This window comes from Heterodontus francisci, chromosome 47 (assembly GCF_036365525.1).
Source record: "Heterodontus francisci isolate sHetFra1 chromosome 47, sHetFra1.hap1, whole genome shotgun sequence".
In the NCBI taxonomy this organism is placed as follows: Eukaryota; Metazoa; Chordata; class Chondrichthyes; order Heterodontiformes; family Heterodontidae; genus Heterodontus; species Heterodontus francisci.
In genome coordinates this window covers 183,244-203,661 of record NC_090417.1, presented here as the reverse complement: position 1 = coordinate 203,661, position 20,418 = coordinate 183,244, and the positions used below count along the sequence as shown (strand labels likewise).

The window sequence follows — 20,418 nt, the reverse complement described above, 5'->3', positions numbered from 1 at the left end:
GATTTTGAATTACGTGCTGCGGGCGGCAGCCAGTGAGACGCGGCGGCGGTTGGGTTTGAAGGTGGCGGTTGTGGGAGCGGTCGGTCCGGTCCTGTCGGTCGGTCGGTGGCGGCCGGGTGGGCGGGATGGAGGCCAGTCGGCCGAGCAGCCGCGCTCGAATTGCCGAGTCAGGTAAAGCGGCCTCCCGGGAGCATTGGCGGTTCCCCCCCCCCCCATCCCATTCCCCGGACACCCGCCGACCCGGTGGGGCCCCGGGCTCAGCCTGCGGCCGGGGTTCGAGGCCTACCTGAGGCTTGGGCCTGGTTGGGTTGGTAAGCAACCCACAACATGGCCCCATTCTGAACAACAGGCCCCCCCTCCTTATCCTGGGCAGGTTATGGGACAAAATGACCATTCTGCAGAAAGCCTGTCTTATCTATATGTATCTAATATGTATATGTGATATAATATATCTATAGGGAGATTTTATATATGTTATGCAAAAGTGGATAGCATGACAGCTCTTAAAATAAATACAAAAGATTGCAAATGCTGGAAATCTGAAATCCAAACAGCATCTCTCTTTATTATAGCATTTGACTCACTTTGTCTTACTGTTTAGCTGCCTGTTGAAGTGGCCAAAAAGTAAGATCTCAATTTGCAAAAATACATGACGAGATAGTTCAAAATTCACATTTCAGAAAGTACACCAGACTTCTTCGATGCAAGAACGTGAAGTGCCTCGCAGTTCTCGTGCGTTGCATTTAAAATGGAGGTGCTGGCATTACGTATACTCGGTATACTACGGCGGGAAGACCTGGCGCTCGAATCGCAAAATGTGTAACGTTACCAGTGTCAGCGCTCCGATCTTAGTGACATGTAGCTTTGTGCGTCAGTAATGTCAGTATGAAATGCGGAGCGCTCAATTGTGACTGTCCAAACTGCAGATGTATCCGGAGTGGCCATTTTGAGTTGTACGTAGTTGTGCATAGCTTGACGTATTAGTGAGTACAGTGCTGTCAGTGGATGGGTTGTGAGGAAACACAAAAATCACACGAATGATGTATTGGGTTAAGTGTTTTCTTTCCGCTGATGTGCAGCAATAAGCCGAGTGATTACATTGATATTACTGAAGTGCATGAATGTGCTCACATATATCTGGCCTGGCCAGCGACGCCCACATCCCATGAATGAAGAATAAAAAAAAAATGACATTTCTGTATATACTTGGTCTTGTTGCTCTGCAGTTAGGTTGCAATATGTGCAGAAGTGTCACGGTTCAGTTCTTTTGATTAACTGCGTCAGTCCAGTTGCTGTCAGGTTGTGCGATGTGTTCTGGTGGAGCTGGAGGCAAATTAAAACCGAAAAGCCCAACAATATGAAAATAAAAACACAGTGCTGGATGGACAAGGTAGTTCCATCTCCTCCTGGAGTGAGGGAAGATTGGTTAATGTTTTCAGGTTAGGCTGAGTTCCAAGATATTTGACACTCAAAAGTTTGTGTTTTATTCGTTCGTGAGATGTGGGCGTCGCTGGCCAGGCCAGCATGTATTGCCCATCCCTAATTGCCCTCGAGAAGCTGGTGGTGAGGTGGTAGGAAGTATACAGTAAATGGCAGAACCCTTAGGGGTATTGACAGGCAGAGAGATCTGGGCGTACAGGTCCACAGATCACTGAAAGTGGCAATACAGGTGGATAAGGTAGTCAAGAAGGCATACGGCATGCTTGCCTTCATCGGTCGGGGCATAGGGTATAAAAATTGGCAAGTCATGCTGCAGCTGTACAGAACTTTAGTTAGGCCACACTTCGAATATTGCGTGCAATTCTGGTCGCCACACTACCAGAAGGACGTGGAGGCTTTGGAGAGGGTACCGAAGAGGTTTACCAGGATGTTGCCTGGTCTGGAGGGCATTAGCTATGAGGAGAGGTTGGATAAACTCGGATTGTTTTCACTGGAACGACGGAGGTGGAGGGGAGACATGACAGAGGTTTACCAGCAAAGTCTTCGGCCGCCCTCTCCCCGCACCCGCTCCCCAAACCCCCTCTCCCCCCACCCCTGCTCTCTCCCGCCTGGCATGATGACGTCACCTGCGCATGCGCCAACCAGTCCTGGCACTGCGAAGCGCCGAGGGCGGGAACCAATCTGCCCGTGTACGCCGTTTGGCGCAAGCTGCAGGCTGCGTTGTCAGTAACCCCTTTGATACTGTGAATGGTCGCGACTGAGAATGTGCTCGTCATGTGCGAAATGGCGGCTTTGTCTGTATCCCAAGCTTTCTATTGACGCACCGCATCAAAGTGACAAGACGCTGCAGAAAATGGTGCTGCATTACAGGATAGAATTAAGTGCCACGCACTTTCTGATAAACTTTCAAAGCAATACTCTGATTATTGTATAAGAGGGGGGATTAAATGCTGGAGTAAATTCAAATAAGGTCCAGCCAGAAAGATTGGAATCCTCCTTCTTGACAATCTGGTGTTTTGTTTTCTGTGAACTAGTTTGCGACTTTAATAGAGTGTTCCTCTGCTAGATGCATCTAACCCACAGGGTGTGAGTTCACTGCATTTTTGAGTTTAATTTAAATGATGCATGATGATTTTTGACTTGTCATCTTTCTTTGTGACCCAGAACGTCGAAGGCAACAGCTTGAAGCCTACCTTTCCAGGAAAGGGAAATTGAAAATTCCAGGTCCTAATGCCAGGTTTGTTTCCATAATTGATGATGGATTTGTTCAAATTTCAGTGTAAAGTTGGCCAGTCTGAAGCTGTGGCACTGACGTCACCACGCAATGACGCCAGACATCGCGACGTCCGAGCATTGCCTCACCCCTCGATGGTTGCAATCCCGCTTGGGCCGCTGGCTCCCAGCCTCGTTGCTCCGCCCGCCTCCTCCCCGAGTGGCCAAGGGGAGGAAGGAGGGGAGCGGGGTGCTGTTGGGGGATGGGACAGAGGCAGCCATCGCCGCCATTGAACGGGTTTAGGTTGAATTCATTTTTTTTTGTGTGACAAATTGAGCAGCGCCATCTTTCTTACTGGCAGCTGCCTGTGCGGTCACAGTAAATGTCTCAATGAGGATGCATTCGCACTTGTGCCAGTACTGCGCCACCTCGTGGTTGTTATCTGCAAATGCCGCATTTCATATATTTGGACTGATGCATTATAGAGAACTCACCTTTTTTTTTTACTAATTTCTAAGCCTTGTGTCCTTTAAAATATTTTCAGGTATTATTTAGGGGACAAAACTAATCAGAAAATACAGCCTCCAGTTGCTTCATTCAAAGCTGGCTTGGTAAGTACGAATGCCTCAAGAATATATCAAACTATTGCAGTTCAAACTGACTGGAGAAATGGTCGACTTTTAATAAAGGTTTTAGCATCTTCGTGTTTCTGTATTTAATATTAAGTCCAACTTGAACAGACTATTGTAATGGAGATTTTCAGTCATAACATCACCGGACTCCCTTTTCCCCCCCCCCCCCACCGCCTCAGCTCATCGGCACCGAAACCCTCATCCACGCCTTTTGTTAGCTCTTGACTTGACCATTACAGTGGGCTCTCACATTCTGCCCTCTGTAAAATCGAGGTCTTCGAAAACTCTGCTGCCCGTGTTCTTACTTAGACCAAGTCCTGCTCACCTATCATCCCTGTGTTCACTGGCTTGCTGCCAGTCAAGGATCCTCATCCTTGTTTTCCAATCCTTCCTGGCCTCATCTCTTCCTATCTCCAGGGACTTGAACACAAAAATCAAGGCTGACACTCCAGTGCAGTATTGAGGGAGTGCTGCACTGTCAGAGGTACCGTCTTTCCGATGATGTGTTTAAGACGGGATGGGAAGATTGACCCCTTTTCCAATTATGTCAAACTCCCAGACACCGGAATACAAACATATGACGAGAAGTTTAGACACCAAATAAGTACAAGTCTCACTTCTTGTACAAGATACTACCCGTCAACTCAGAGGTGATCAGTCTTCCATCACGGTTGATCGCTGAGCCGCCAGACTCGGTCCTGCCTTCGAACATTATTCCTAGGCTCCCACCGAGGATGTACTCGAGCGTTAACCCTTACTTATTCTTTAAAGGCTCACGGCTCAACCCATGCCTCACATGATTGTGTCTTGCATGCTCTTTAAGATCAACCTCCAAACATTAGCTCATCTTTGATTAGCAAGCGTTAGTGGTTTAGCTGCCGAAGCAGATGTCCAGCCTTTTTTCCCCTGTATCTGCTCCCCTTTATCTGTACCCTTAACCACAAGTCTCGCCACGTCTGGAAGCTTACTTCAAGTTCTGCGCCTATCTTAGCTGCCTTAGAGCATGCTGGGTATAGAACAATACTTGACCAATTTTTCAAGGCCTACTGTCCCCCTTTGATCCTATAAATTTCCAATTTATGTGGATCACTACCCTTTTGCTATCAAACTCCTTTATTCCTCTAGTACGTTCCTCAGTAACTTTCCTTTGTTGCCCCTTAATTATGGACTTTAACTTGAATACCAGACACACATTCTATAGTACAGTCAGTATTAACACAATTACACATACGTAAGAGGTGGTATTTGTACATCAGACCCCCAGTTCATAAGGTCATCCCACCAATTGGTGGTTCTTATTTGGCCGATCTCCTTCTGTGTTCCTTCAGTTTTTTTTGCTGAATCTCATTTTGCGGCTAAGTCCAACATCCTTCGTCGTTCCTGTAGATTCTGCTTCCTACTTACAGCAGTTGTTGTTAAGCGATGTCGTCCTTCGCCTTTATACGCCACTCGAGTCATTCCAGAAGTAGCCAATGTTGTTTGATATATCTCATACAACCGGCACTAACCCGTACTGTACATAATCATACACACAATTCTGGGTGTCCCTCATTGCTAACCCCATTTTTGGGGCTAGGGAGGCAAATGGGGCGGGTTACTGGGTCCAAGGTCGGGGTAGTTGGGGGGAGTGCAGCCACCACTCGCTGCAGTTGGGGCCTTCATAGTTGTCTTTGGTACAGACTCGGGGTCCGGCTACCAAACATACAACTTCGCCATCCCTTCTTGGCGTCGGGGACAGCATTCCTGTACTAGTGCCACCCACCCGTACCCCTCTTATCGGGTACAGTTCCCACCGAACTGATGGTTCTTTAGTCGTGTTTCGTGGCACACAAGCTCCTTACTGTTAGTCGGGCTCCTCACCCATGATCCATTCGGCTTGCCCCATATTGGAACCATCCAAGCTTGGTCTAACTCCGGCTGTGCCTGATGGAGAAACCATATTGAGCTGGATTGTCCTTTAACATAGGTGGTCGTACACTGCAACTTTGTAGGTTGCTTACGGACGGCGATGCTGATGGTTCCCGTGTTTGGATCACATGTTTCCCCTCCTTGTACTACAATATTTTTGGCCAGTTTACCCGGTTTCCACTTTTTTATTGCTTCCTTTGCCCTTTCTACCGCTTCTTCGTTCGTGTCTTTTACTTCACTCGGGGTCTCTGGACTCGAGGTGACTATCATTACAATAACTATGGCAAGCACACATAGCCAGCAACACACGTTGGCACATTATTCACTCCTGCGATACACAACCAAGATAATATCTGCTGTTATTTACAAGCACTAAATGTCTGATACTTATTCTGGACCATTCCCTCGATCGTAATCATCATCACCCGGTCTCCTTCGCCTTAATCGGGCTCCCTCAGGGCCTGGGGATGGTTGGTAGATAGTGGGGGTCAAGTGGTCCTAGATCTGGAGCAATCCAGAGTGAGGTGAGCTGGCTGGCGTCAATGTTTTGGGTCTAGTGTCAGGGGTTCCTAATGTCCTCGCTACTGTAGGCACCTTAGGGGGTTGTTGGCTACCGGCGTTCCAGTACCAGAGAGGCCTGGCCCCCCTCCATCCTCAGAATCTGAGTCTGATTCCTGTTATAGTTGGTCCCTTGGGTGTCGGGTGTGTCCATCCCATGGGGACCCTCGGCTCCTGTCTCTCCGTCCCCAGGGTAACCATCGTCCTTGGGGTTATAGGGTTGAACCACTGTGTGGTTGCTATCCCAGAGGGGGACCGCCATCATTGCCACCCAGTGTGTCCAATAACATGTGGTTCCTGTTTGTTGTACCCTGACCATAACTTGCTGTCCAATGTTTAGATCACGCAAATTAACTCTCCCATCGAAATGGGCTTTGCTGGCTAGTGTCCTTTTTCCGCACGTTCACTGCTGCTAATTTAGTTGTTTTTAGATTGCTCAACAGGTCTTTAAATACTTCTTCATGGGCCACAGCTTCTACTTCTGATAGGTCTAGACCAAGAGGCCTTCAATTCCCCTCCTGTCCCTTCCAGTCCGGAGCTGGTAGTGGGTGTATCCGGTGGAGCTCAACACTGTGTTCCCAACTATCATTAGTGCACAAGGCAATACGTTGTGCCAAGTCGAATTATTTTGTTGGCCTGTTTTCCTGTTCTGTTCATTCTTGCCGCAACACCGCTAGACTGCGGGCGCTAGGCTGTGTGGAATTTTTGATCTCTGCCAAGCACCATCATAACTGACTACATCTCTTCCGCTGTGAAGTGTGAGCCTTGGGTTGACGCAATACGCCGAGGCAGTCCCCGTCGGGTAAAGACATATAGGAGTATTTCTGAGCTGTGTTAGTCCTGCTAAGGAACGCTTCCACCCACTTGGTTAAAGTGTCTGTGATGACTAAAATATATTTAAAACCTCCCTCGCAAGGTGGCTGCGGCCCGATATAGTCTTATCTGTAGGTTGGTGCAGGGACTTTCCACCGGTCTGGTATGTCTCAGTTCTGCTTGATGGGCATATTGGTCTGGGTTATTTGGAGCGCAGATTTAGACAATTTTCCACATCATGTTTCACATCGCTTCCAAATTGAGGTCACCAACACAACTGTTGTGAGACTCCATCGGCTACGGCTGCCAATTCGGTGCCTTGTGCACTAATGATAGCTCCCGATAGTCAACTGCCAGTCACCAAGATCCATCCATCTGGCTTACGTACTGGCCGCAAGGGTGAATTGTTGGCGGAGGCTGCTGGTCCGAGCACTCCCTGTTGTGGGAGGCTGTTGATTCCTACCTCCTCTTCGGCTTCCTTGGGGAAGCTGTGCTGTTTCTGGGGCTTAGGGTCGGGTCCCTCAATCACTCCCTCTCCGCTTATTCTACCACAATCGCGCTTCTTCGTGCACACGTCCTGATATTCCCCTAACAGTTTCTGCGTTTGTCCGCTTTGGGTCATTTCCTGAGGCTGATGGCCCTAATTCGGTCATGGCACCGATTCTTTCTGTGCAGGAACCACCAGTCTGGTATTTTCGTCATATCTACTATCGCCCACTGTCCAGACACAATGGCTGACTGGGTCAAAGAATAGTCCCTGCTGTTTCATTGGATCAATCCCGATAATATTCCCTTCCTCATTTTCACCTCTGCAGTCCAATAAGATACAGGGGTGGCTAAAGGTTTGCGTGCCCATTGTAAAATGTAGGGGTTTGGTTCCATATCCTGTCTTACTATCTCCGGTAAATCTACTGAGTGTAATTCTTTCTGATGGGAGCATGCGAGAGTCAAGGGGTCCTTGGTGATTTAACACTGTTCTGGATCCTCCAGTGTCCCATAAAAACAAGGTCCTACGCCACAGGTCATCCAAATTCATCCCAATTTCCCCTGCACACCCATTGTGAGGCCTGACACCACCATGGTTGAGCATTTGACAGTTCCAGTAGCTTGGCCAGCTACTACTGGGGGCGTGACCCGTCATTGGGGCCATCTTAAAGAGTCCTTGGGATCCCCTCTAAACCTCCTGCCCCTTACCTTAAATCTATGCCCCCTGGTAATTGACCCCTCCGCTAAGGGAAAAAGTTTCTTCCTATCTACCCCATCAATGCCCTTAACCACAAGTTTCGCCATGTCTGTAAGCTCAGCTCAGCAAGTTCTGCGCCTATCTTAGCTGCCTTAGAGCATGCTGGGTATGGAACAATACGCGACCAATGTTTCAAGGCCCACACTGTGTTTTATAAATACAAGTTGTAACTTGTTTGGAATACAAGACAGGCATGCGGAAAACTGCCGGAACCAGGAAGGGAAAGATGTATTTTGAGGAGGATTTTTTTGTTAATGGCAGAGAGGCTTAATTATGGGTGGGGGGTCAGGCTGAGGCTGTAGAGGGATTGGAGCGAAGCTGTGTGAGAGCTGGACATAGGTAGGACCTCGGAAAGGAAAAGGAGACCTGGTGGGGAGGAGCAGGGCGAAGACTCAAATTCAGGTGTTCTTTTTCCCCTGCTTCCTTTTAACAAGAGGAATGTACTTGTATTTCGGGTTAACCGTCTGCGGTTGTAGTTCAAGTACAGAGGTACAGGCAATGAAAAATCGACTTGGCTTGATTCACTGATTCAGTTTGCTTCCAAAGCACCATGAGCGTTTTCTAATTTTGTTTGTTTCAGGGAGGCGGCCTGAAAGGTGGAGGAGGCACGACAAAACCACCTCCGCTCAAAGGCACGGGAAACCTAAAACCGACGACCCGCGTCAAATCAGCGGCTACGCGGTCCCCAGCTCGACCCAAGACGAAAACCTCTGCCGCTCGGAGAACTCTCAGCAAAGCTACTTCCACGTTTCCCCAAGCAAGGATTGCAGACCGCAAAAAGGCGCCTGCTTTATTTCCCGTGCAGTCCGATGCAGCAGAAACTGAATCTGTTGCTGGTCAGACAGCTCGTTCTGAATCGGCATGTGCTAATAATCTCCATAAATCTGGTTACCAGGACACGAGTAATCATATGGTGGCTCCAGTTGCTGGGCACTCTGTCAGCACAGCTTCAGTTAAACCACTTCGAGAACAGACAGTCAAAACACAAGTTGGCAGGTCAAAGGACATTGCTTCAGATCGTCGGTTATGGGCTGTTGGTCTCGGCAGAACAGCCAAGGCAGCCCCTGGTGCAGCCAAACTGGCAGGCAGGGCCAAAGTGCTGCCTGGCCCGGCCAAGGTGGTGCCCGCCGCAGCCAAGCCTGCAGGCCCGGCCAAGGTGGTGCCCGCCGCAGCCAAGCCTGCAGGCCCGGCCAAGACAGCCCCAGGTGCAACCAAATCTGCAAGGACGGCAATGGTTTCAAAACAGCCCACCCGAGCAAAGATGGATAAGAACGATGGCTGCAGGAGATTCAGCAAGCCTGCAAGCCCGCTGCCAAGTGGCAAAGCCAAGCCTGGTGCTGAGTTACACTCGCAGAGTGGCCAGAATGGAGCTATTTCCACTGGAAGCAGGCCAGTGAAAATTTGGAAACCGTTCACGAGATCTGCTCAGCGAATATATCCAGCTTTCTGTTCTCCTGCCAGAAACGCAAAGGAAATTCAAGGACCAGTCAAGAGCCTGAGCAAATGGACCGCACCAGCAGTGAGCACTGCCAAACGTCGGGGAGGTGAAAGTACTGTGAGCAAAACAGTAAAAGGAAAAGATGAAAGGAGGTAAGAGGTTTTTTTTTAACTGCAGAAAAAGGGTTTGATTCTGGAGCTTTGCTGTTTGTACGAGAATGGTTTCTTTTAAAGAATGTCCTCCTTTTTATCCTCTTAATAATTTGTTTTGTATGTTCTCAATGTGGTACAGAGGATTTAGTGCACTGTCCTCTGGGTTTGTCATCGCCGATAAATGCAATTCTTTGTTTTTTTTTTCTCTCATGGTGCTATTCATATTTTTCGCCTTAGGAAACGACTTGAAGAGTGGTTGGCTTCCAAAGGGAAGATCTACAAGCGCCCTCCGATGCCGACCCCTTTAAAGAGAAGCGTGCAGTCTGTTAAGAAGAATTTGGAGCATTCTTTCTGGGAGGCGATTGAGGAGGAGGAGCAGAAGAGCCTGGCCAATCGGGTGAACCAAATGTTGGATGACTGCATGACGTTACTGGAAAAGGTACACTGGACTGCCGTAGGAAGAGGTGTTGCTGTCAACTTGGAAGTACTGTGAACTGTGCGTAGGATAGTGATAGACTTCAAGAGAACGTCAACTGGTGGAATGGGTGGGCGTGTGGCAGGTGAAATTTAATGCAGAGAGGGTTGAGAGGGGACACAGGAGCAGGAGTAGGCCATTCAGCCCATCGAGCCTGCCCCGCCATTCAATATGATCATGGCTGATCATTCACTTCAATGTCTTTTCCCCACACTATCCTCATATCCCCTATGTCATTGGTATTTAGAGTATTAAACGTACTCAGTGACTGAGCTTCCACAGCCCTCTGGGGTAGAGAATTCCAAAGAGTCTCAACCCTCTGAGTAAAGAAATTTCTCCTCATCTCGGTCCTAAGTGGCAGTTATTTTGAAATTTATGTCCCCTGGTTCTAAACTCCCCAACCAGGAGAAACATCTTAGCTGCATCTACCCTGTGTATCCCTTTAAGCATTTTGTAGGTTTCAATGAGATCACCTCTCATTCTTCGAAACTGTAGAGAATACAGGCCCAGTTTCCCCAATCTCTCTTCATAGGACAGTCCCGCCATCCCAGGAACAAGTCTGGTGAACCTTTGTTGCACTCCCTTTGTGGCAGTAATATCCTCCCTAAGGTAAGGGTACCAATACTGCACACAGTACTCCAGGTGCGGTCTAACCAAGGTTCTATACAATTGAAGCAAGACTTCACTACTCCTGTACTCAAATCTGCTTGCGATAAAGGCTAACATACCATTAGCCTTCCTAATTGCTTGTTGCACCTTTCATGTTAGCTTTCAGTGAATTATTGACCAAGACACCCAGGTCCCATTGTACATCCACACTTTCTAATCTCTTACTATTTAAGTAATACTCTGCACATCTGTTCCTCCTACCAAAGTGGGTAACCTCACATTTTTCTACATTATATTCCATCTGCCACATTCTTGCCCACTCACTAACTCTATCCAAATCCCCTTGAAGCTGCTTTGCATCTTCCTCACAACACACATTCCCACCTAGTTTTGTGTCATCCACAAACTTGGAAATATTACATTTGGTCCCCACATCCAAATCATTGATATATATTGTGAACAGCTGGGGCCCAAGCACTGATCCCTGCGGTACCCCACTAGTCACAGCCTGCCAACGCGAGAATACGAACATAGGAATTAGGAGTAGGCCACTCGGCCCTTCGAGCCTGCTCTGCCATTCAATAAGTTCATGGCTGAACTGATTATTCCACATTTCCACCCACCCCCGATAATCTTCCACCACCTTGCTTATCAAGGATCTATTTACTTCTGCCTTAAAAATATTCAAAGACTCTGTTTTCACTGCCCTATGAGGAAGAGAATTCCAAAGACACTCAACCCTCTGGGAGAAAAAAATTTCTCCTCATCTCTGTCTTAAATGGGCGACCCCTTATTTTTAAACGGTGACCCCTAGTTCTAGATTCTCCCACACGGGGAAACATCCTTTCCACATCCACCCTGTCAAGACCCCTCAGGATCTTTTATGTTTCAATCAAGTCTCCTCTAACTTTTCTAAATTCCAGCAGATACAAGCCTAGCCTGTCCAATCTTTCCTCATAAGACAGCCCGCCCATTCCAGGTATTCGTCTAGTAAACCTTCTCTGTACTGCCTTCAATGCATTTACATCCTTCCTTAAATAAGGAGACCAGTACTGTAGACAGTACTCCAGATGTGGTCTCACCAATGCCCTGTATAACTGAAGCATAACCGCCCTACTTTTGTATTCAATTCCCCTCGCAATAAATGATTACATTGTATTAGCTTTCCTCATTACTTGCTGAACCTGCATACTAGCCTTTTGCGATTCATGCACTAGGACACCCAGATTCCTCTGCATCTCAGAGCTCTGCAATCTCTCACCATTTAGATAATATGCTTTTTTATTCTTCCTACCAAAGTGGACAATTTCACACTTTCCCACATTTATACTCCATTTTGCCAGTTTTTGCCACTCACTTGACCTATCTATGTCCTTTTGTAGCCCCCTTATGTCCTCTTCACAAGTTACTTTCCGACCTAGGGCGGCACAGTGGCGCAGTGGTTAGCACCGCAGCCTCACAGCTCCAGCGACCCGGGTTCAATTCTGGGTACTGTCTGTGTGGAGTTTGCAAGTTCTCCCTGTGTCTGCGTGGGTTTTCTCCGGGTGCTCCGGTTTCCTCCCACATGCCAAAGACTTGCAGGTTGATAGGTAAATTGGCCATTAGCAATTGCCCCTAGTATAGGTCGGTGGTAGGGAAATATAGGGACAGGTGGGGATGTAGTAGGAATATGGAATTAGTGTAGGATTAGTATAAATGGGTGGTTGATGGTCGGCACAGACTCGGTGGGCCGAAGGGCCTGTTTCAGTGCTGTATCTCTAAACTAAACTAAACATAAACTATCTTTGTGTCATCAGCAAATTTAGCAACCATACCTTTGGTCCCTTCATCTAAGTCATTTATATAAATTATAAAAAGTTGAAGCTCCAGCACAGATCCCTGTGGCACACCACTTGTTACATCTTGCCAACCAGAAAATGACCCATTAATGCCTGCTCTCTGTTTCCTGTTAGTTAGCCAATCTTCTACCCATTCCAATATGCTACCCCCATTTGAGAATGACCCGTTTATTCCTACTCTCTACCTTCTGCCTGTTAACCAATCCTTAATCCATGCCAGTATATTACTTCCTATCCCATGTGCTTTAATTTTGCTAACCAACCTCCTGTGGGGGACTTTATCAAAAGCCTTCTGAGAATCCAAGTATACAAAGTCCACCAATTCCCTTTTATCATTTCTGTTAGTAACCTCCTCAAAAAACTCCCAACAGCTTTGTCAAAGATGATTTCCAATTCATAAATCCATGTTGAGCATGCCCAATAAGATCATCATTATCCAAGTGTCTTTATCACGTCCTTTAGAATAGATTCGAGCATTTTCCCAACGACTGATGTAAGGCTAACAGGTCTGTAATTCCCTGTTTTCTCTCTCCCTCCCTTCTTAAATAGTGGAGTGACATTTCCGACATTCCAGGCTAGAGGAACTGCTCCAGTAGCTATAGAATTTTGGAAGATGATCACCACTATCTCCATAGCTACCTCTTTCAACAGTGGGATGTAGAATATCAGGTCCTGGGGACTTATCAACCTTCAGCCCCATAAATTTCTCTAATACAATCTTCTTACTAATACTAATTTCCTTCAATTCCTCATTCCCCCTAATCCCTTGGATCTCTGATTCTGGGAGTTTCTTGTATCTTTCTCAGTGAAGACAGACACAAAGTCATCATTTAGCTTCTCTGCCATTTCTCCATTCCCCATTATAAATTCTCCTGACTCTGCCTGTAATGGGCCTACATTTGTCTTAGCCAAACGTTTCCTTTTTACATACCTGTAGAAGCTTTTACAGTCTGTTTTTGTATGTTTTGCTAGTTTAGGTTCATATTCTATTCTCCATTTCTTTATCAGTTTCTTTGTCCTCCTTTGCTGTTTTTTAAAATCCTCCCAATCCTCCAGTTTACTGCTGTTTCTGGCAATTTTATAGGCCTTTTCTTTTAATCTTATACAATCCGTAACTTCCTTTGTTATCCACGGTTGACTGCCTTTACTTTGGGAGTTCTTGTGCATTGAAGAAATGTATAGTTGCTGTAAATTCTCATATTTCTTTAAAGACTAACCATTGCCTCTGTACTGTCATACCTTTTAATGCATTTTTCCAATCCGCCTCAGCCAATTTGCCCCTCATACCTTCATAATTTCCTTTGTTCAAATTTAACACGCTGGCTTCAGACTGCACTACCTCACTTTCAAAAATACTATAAAATTATATCATGTTATGATCACTAATCCCTAAAGGTTCTTTTAAAACAAGATTATTAATTAGCCCTTTCTCATTGCATAAAACTAGATCTAAAATAGCCTGTTCTCTAGTCTGTTCCTCAACGTACTGCTCTAGATACCATCCCTAACACACTCCAGAAATTTGAACTCCACAGCATTGTCCTCATTAGGTTTACCCAGTCTATATGCAGATTGAAGTCATCCATGATTACTGTATTACCCATGCCACATGCTTCTCTAATCTCCTGATTAATACCATGCCCCACACTACCACAACTGTTTGGTGGCCTATAAACAACTCCTACCAATGTTTGCTGCCCCTTGCTGTTTCTTAGCTCCACCCAAACAGATTCCACATTTTGTTCTTCCGATCTGAGATCCTCCCTTACTAATGTAATCCCACCCCTTATTATCAGCGCAACACCACCACCTTTTCCTTTTTGCCTGTCCTTCCTAAATGTCTAATATCCTTGAATATTCATTTCCCAGTCTTGGTCACCCTGTAGCCACGTTTCTGTTATCATACCCATTTACCTCTATTTGGGCCCTTAAATCATCTACGTTGTTGTGAATGCTGCATGCATTCAGGTAGAGTGCCCTTAACCTTGTCATCTTGACATTATTCTGCATTCTAAGCCTAGTTGATGCTCACCTTTGTTTCACCTGCCTTCTAATGTCACTTACTACTTTTCTACCTCCTGTTACCAGCTTTACTTCCTTCCAATTTGAGCTACCCCTCAGGTTCCTATCCCCCTGACAAGCTACTTTAAACCCTCCCCAATAGCACTAGCAAATCTCCCTGTGAGGATATTAGTTCCGGTCCTTTTAAGGTATAGCCCATCCATTTTGTACAGGTCCCATCTGCTCCGGAACCGATCCCAATGTCTCAGAAATCTGATGCCCTCCCTCCTACACCAATTCTCCAACCACATGTTCAATCGATCAGTCCTCCTATTCCTATGCTCACTAGCACATGGCACTGGGGGTAATCCTGAGATTACTGCTTTGGAGGTCCTGCTTTTTAATTTCCTTTCTAACTCCCTAAAATCTTATTTCAGGACCTCAACCCTCTTCCTATCTATGTCATTGCTACCAATGGAGACCATGACCTCTGGCTGTTCACCCTCCCGCAGAAGGATGTCCTGCAACCGCTCTGTGACATCCTTGACCCTGGCACCAGGGAAGCAACATACCGTTCTGGAGTTAGGTTTACTGCCGCAGAAACGCCTGTCTGATCCCCTATCGAATCCTCTATCACTTGCTCTTCCACTCTTCTTCCTCCCTTCCTGTGCAGCTGAGCCATCCATGGTGCCACAGACCTTGGTCTGGCTGCACTCCCCCGAGGAACCATCGCTCTCACCAGCATCCAAAATGGAAAACCAATTAGCAAGCAAGATAGACACAGGGGACTGCTGCATTGCCTGTCTGGTTCTCTTAGACTGCCTGGCGGTCACCCATTCCCTCTCTGCCTGCATGCTCCTAACCTGCAGTGTGACCACCTCCCTAAATGTGCTATCCATGAAGCTCAAGCTTCTGCAGCCTGTGACACTTCCTGCAGATGTGTTCGTCTAGGACGCTTGGTGCGTCCATGACTTCCCACGTACCGCAGGACGTATATTCCACTTGGCCGAGCCGTCCTGCCATAACATAACTTGAAAAACTTCTGATTACAATGAGGAGTAAAATAACTTACCAGTTACTCACCACTCAACTTCTTCCCTTGTACCGCAGAGAGAGGCAGCTACTGGAGGCTGAAAGAAAGGAGCCCCTCCCACACGCTCCAGACTCCCACTTTACACTTTTATTTTCTTAATTTATAGTTCCCCTCCTTACCGAACTCTCTCAATTACCAAACTCCCTTAACACTCTGTGCCCTCCAGCAGCACTCAATGCAGACAAGTAGCACTGAGAGTCCCATGAATTTATACTCTGAAAACAATGCTGTGTCTGCTAGAGCTCTGCTGCAGCTCAGAAACCAGTTTAAGCTAGCTACCTACCTAATTAACTAGCTACAGCTACTCCGAGTGTTAGTAATACCCCCTGTTTAAAGCTGCAAGAAACTGAACTTACCTCTTCACTGAAACAGCAATATCAATCAATTGCTCGATGTAAACAAAACAAAAACTAGTCTTGAGAGATTAACCCTTAAAATTCACTCACTTCCCAAACTCCCGTCGCTCTCCGTGCAGGGGATTTTTCAGAGGTGTTCGAAATCATGGGGAGTCTGGACAGAGTAGATGGGGAGAAACTGCCGCCTTTGGCAGGCGGGCCGAGAGCCGAGGACGCCAACGTAAGACGATTGGCGCAAGACCCAGAGGCGACACGAAAAACGTTTTTCATGCAGTGAGTGGTTAAGATCCAGGCAGCAGGTTGCAACTCCACTGGAGGGGTCCAGTGACATTGACTGCAGTTCTTGTGCCTGTATGAGTAATGAAGGTCAGTTACTCGCTATTAGCTAAATTGAATGCTTGAGACATTCAGTGGATTTCAAAATTAATTTGAGACAGAAGCAAATTTGCGTAAAGACACATCCTTTGGTTATTGTTGGCAGCCCCCTTTGAAACCTGCTGAATTATACAGCGAATGCAACTCGGAATTGCTCGGGAAATGTTGTGAGGGGGTGAAATCTTGAACGTCAGCTATGACTTCCGACAACTGGAAGCAATTAATTTTCCAGTGACCTCCCGGCTGGCAATCTATTCAGCTCCTTCAGGAAGACTCGCATCTGAACTGTTGCTTCACTGCGGTCCAGGACTGAAACGGCTATTGCATGTTGCTTCGCTTGTGTAAACTAGCTCAGTCCTTGCAAAACTGTTCTGTTCATGTCTGATCTTCCACCCTGCCCGCCTGGGGAAGTTTTTTTTTAAAATATAGTTTTCTTTGTATCGCTTCAGGGTTTCCCTCCGGAACAGGTGACTGCAGCACTGCAGAGCGTTCCAGAAGGTGACAAGTTTGCTAAGTACTGGACCTGCCGAGCCCGCCTGCTGGAGTTAACTGGCCCAATGGAGGCGGTCATCGCTCTTTTTGAGCAGGCCGTTCTCAGTGGTGCAGAGGTAAGGATATTTGGCGCAGTCATAAAGGGGGTTTCCAAGTAGCACGCTCTCAAAATTTAGTTTGGTCGTTCAACTCTACGCTTGGAAATGGCTGTCCTTCAGTTTTCCTAAATAGCCGTTTGAAAGAATGGTGACAAGCGCAGTTAGTGGTCTGAAATCTGCGGCCGTTTGTCATCGTTAGCCATCTGAATCTGACTGGAACTTCAGGATTTAGGACAAACCCAGGTTAACACACAAATCCTGAGGTTGCAGTCTATCAGCAACTGCTACACCACAGGCTGTGCTGTGGACCCATCTCTTCCCCCACCCGCCCCCCCCCCCCCACTCAACCTTCCCAGAGCCGGCAATCAGTTAATCCAGTTGATTTGGTGAGGCGTTCCCCTTTTCCGATCTCCGATTGCTGTTAAAACTGTTAGCAGCCCTGTAAAATGTTGAGCCTTGTACTACGAGGTGTAGCTGGGTTTTTAGCAGTCTGAATAATAACTGCAGCTGCACAACTGATCTGGCCCTGAAAAATTAAATTAGAATTTGTGGAATGTTGTTAAATGCCTTCATTATGATTTAAATGCTAGACTTTTTTTTTTAAATTACAAGGAATTTAAAGTTTATCACTGATATTTCAGCTTCTACCTTAACCCAATGTGTATGTCCCCATCTTTATTTCACCCTGTAATATTTTTTTTTCAAAGTGGTACGACCTTTTAGTGCTTTCCTTTTCCTGGTTGGCTGCCTGTGAGAATTCTTGAATGTGATTGGCTGCTTGGACAGCTTGATGACATCACCGCAGCTCGCCGCCGGGAATCCCCATTAAAACTGGGAGTGTGGTGGAGGCAGATTTAATCGTGGCTTTCTATGGGAATTGGATATTTATCCAAAGAGAAGATTTGACTTGTAATTCAGGGCACCTCTCGTGTTTTGTAGAATAGGCTGTGACCAGATTGCTGAAGCACAGATTTGTCTTGTTGCCGATCCACACTCCCCTTTTATTGTTAAAACGCATAACCCTTCTTGTGTTGGCTTTATTCAAATGACAAACTCTGGCTTACTTTTTCAGCCTGTTGAAGAGCTGCGATCTGCACTTGTAGAAACGATCATGAGGAACGCAAATTCTCAAACAGCCTCCGCAGGTAAATTCACAGCAATAAAAAGGAGCTTAGTTATGCTGAGTTTCTTGAACTAAAGGAGTTGCTGTCCGTTTTTAATATCGTGGCCCTTTTTCAAAGAACTTCTATAAATGGCGTGCTTTTGAATTTAATTTTGAAGCTGTGGTGTTGCACCACAGATGCATGTCAGGAATGTGGAGTTTGGATTCCTGGCTTTTTTTATAATCAGGAAGGTACAACCCTTTAAATCTCTAACCAGTATTCAGAATGCTGGTGAGAGCGATGGTTGGTTCCTCTGGGCCAGAGCCAAGGCCATGGGTAGCTCAGGTGTGTAGGGGAGGAAGGAAAAAGTTCAGTAAGGCAATAGTGATGGGGATAATAAAAGCAAAATACTGCAGATGCTGGAAATCTGAAATAAAAACAAGAAATGCTGGAACCACTCAGCAGGTCTGGCAGCATCTGTGGAAAGAGAAGCAGAGTTAACGTTTCGGGTCAGTGACCCTTCTTCGGAAGGGGATAGTGATGGGGAATTCTATAGACTCTGCTAACGCAGACATGACTACAGGATGGTACATTGATGAAGCATTAGTGCAGAGAGAGTGTTAATGACAGAGTAATGAACAGCCCTAGCCAAAAGGACAAACATGGAAAAAAAAACAGTGGGCAGGCACATGGTTTAAAAAAAAAATGATGAAACAAAATAAAATCAAGTTAGAATAAAAAAGGACCAGTCGTGCTCTGAAATTATTGAACTCCCAACATTCAGTCCAGTAGGCTGTAGTGTGCCTAATCGGTAAATGAGGTGCTGTTCCTCGAGCTTGCGTTGATGTTCACTGGAACGCTGCGGCAAGCCCAGGACAGAGATGTGGGCACGAGAGCAGGGGGGGTGTGTTGAAATGGCAAGCGAGTGGGAGCTCATGTTTTCAGACTGAGCGGAGGTGTTCCGCAAAGCGGTCACCCAATCTGCGTTCGGTCTCCCCAATGTGGAGGAGACTGCATTGTGAGCAGCGAATACAGTATACTACATTGGAAGAAGTACAAGTAAGTCGTTGTGTCACCTGAAAGGAGAGTTTGGGGCCTTGGATAGTGAGGGGAGAGGTGCCAGGGTCAGGATGCCACTGGGCAGCTGCAGGGGGTGCGTGTGGAAAGAGGGGGAGGGTGAACAGCCAGAGGCTGTGGTCCATATCGGTACCAATGACATGGGTAGAAAGAGGGATGAGTTCGGGTGCTCGAGGAATAGACTTTTGATCGAATCGTAGCATGGTTACAGCGCAGAACGAGGCCATTTGGCCAGAGCTGTTTGGCCGCCTTGTAACCATTCTTGTCAATCTCTCCCGAATGCTCCTCAAGCCTTCACAGCCCTCCTAAAGTACGGTGCCCGGGAATTGGACACACACAATCCAATTGAGGCCCAACCAAGGTTTTGTCGAGGTTCTTTTGTACTCTCGGCCTCTAGTTGCCTTTTGAACCACTTTCTCAACCTGCCCTGCCACCTTCAAAAATTGGTGCACATTTCACTCCAGGTGTATCTATTCCGACAGACCCTCCCCCGCCTTTAGAATTCTACTCTTTTTAGTTTCTATTGCCTATCTTCATTCTTCCGACCAAACCTGACTTCTTCTCAACTTTGACTGTTCTTGTACTCTGGCAGAAACAGATGACGAAGTTGTGGCATCGGCTGCTGTCACCCCGCATACAAGGGCAGTGAGGATTTTATGTGGCAAAACAGGTGGGCATAGTTCATCTGTAGTCAAATACAGGGTCACTGCAACACCTCAAGTGCTCAGGTAAGGATTTGAATCAGCCTCTTTTTTTTTTTTTGTTCCTCCATTGGACTGCTCTCTACCGTACTCCATTCTAGATGTGCCGCTTGTTCAGTTATGAGCTGTTTCTCTGCCGCCAATCTACCCGTGCTGTCTGAATTTTGGCTTGTCCGACCTCTGGCTGGTGAGGGATTCAGGGGATTAAACGGGCAAAATGGAAGCACGTTTTCAAAGTGCGTCTTTCTTTGCAGAGGGAAGGAAGTGCTGGACCGAATCCGATCGGTAGGGAATCCAGCTGTGAAGTTCCTCACCCCGGTACGCCGGTCTGCACGGATTGAGCAGGTCTCGGCTTCATACCCTGAGATGCTAAAAGAACATGACTGTTGTGTGGCCTCGCTGAATGAACTGTTAGCCGTGGAGGAGGCTGAAGCATTTGTGTATCGAGAAAACCGGGCTCTGCTGGGAGAATGAAATGTGACTCTCTAAAGCACTTGTGTATGTACGTCAGATATTTACAGCATCCTTTTATAAATAAGCTTGTTAGAACTAATATGGAATGTATTAATAATGTACATAATAAACTAATTATAGTCATTGAAACACCTTTTAAGAATCGGCCCATCTCCGCACATGCCTACCAGGGCACGTTCTATTTTGTTTTCACAAACGCTAACATTCCAGTAAGTTTTTTTTGGCAGGACCTTTAATGCTGTCATATTAATCCAGAACTTCAGTGCTGAAGAGGATCTGGCTACTGTCTGATAAATCAGAGTGGATACAAGCAAAGGTAAATGGACAGA

The 20,418-nt window shown here is 46.7% G+C and overlaps 1 protein-coding gene across 1 annotated transcript; it reads left to right on the top strand.

The window, feature by feature from the left end:
- Nucleotides 1-26: 26 nt before the first annotated feature.
- On the top strand, nt 27-20,218 carry LOC137357213 (cytoskeleton-associated protein 2-like). Its single transcript, XM_068023374.1, has 9 exons — nt 27-171; nt 2,605-2,677; nt 3,198-3,264; nt 8,388-9,397; nt 9,635-9,836; nt 16,594-16,752; nt 17,807-17,879; nt 19,507-19,642; nt 19,870-20,218. Exons 1-9 carry the CDS (start codon nt 126-128, stop codon nt 20,087-20,089), a joined length of 1,986 nt encoding a protein of 661 aa, XP_067879475.1. The 5' UTR covers nt 27-125; the 3' UTR covers nt 20,090-20,218.
- The last annotated feature ends 200 nt before the right edge of the window (nt 20,219-20,418 follow it).

Coding starts and splice junctions, on each gene's coding strand:
- LOC137357213 (XM_068023374.1), top strand. CDS start 126: ATGGAGGCCAGTCGGCCGAGCAGCCGCGCTCGAATTGCCGAGTCAG. Junction 9,398..9,634: donor AAAGGAAAAGATGAAAGGAG/GTAAGAGGTTTT, acceptor TTTTCGCCTTAG/GAAACGACTTGAAGAGTGGT. Junction 19,643..19,869: donor GCAACACCTCAAGTGCTCAG/GTAAGGATTTGA, acceptor CTTTCTTTGCAG/AGGGAAGGAAGTGCTGGACC.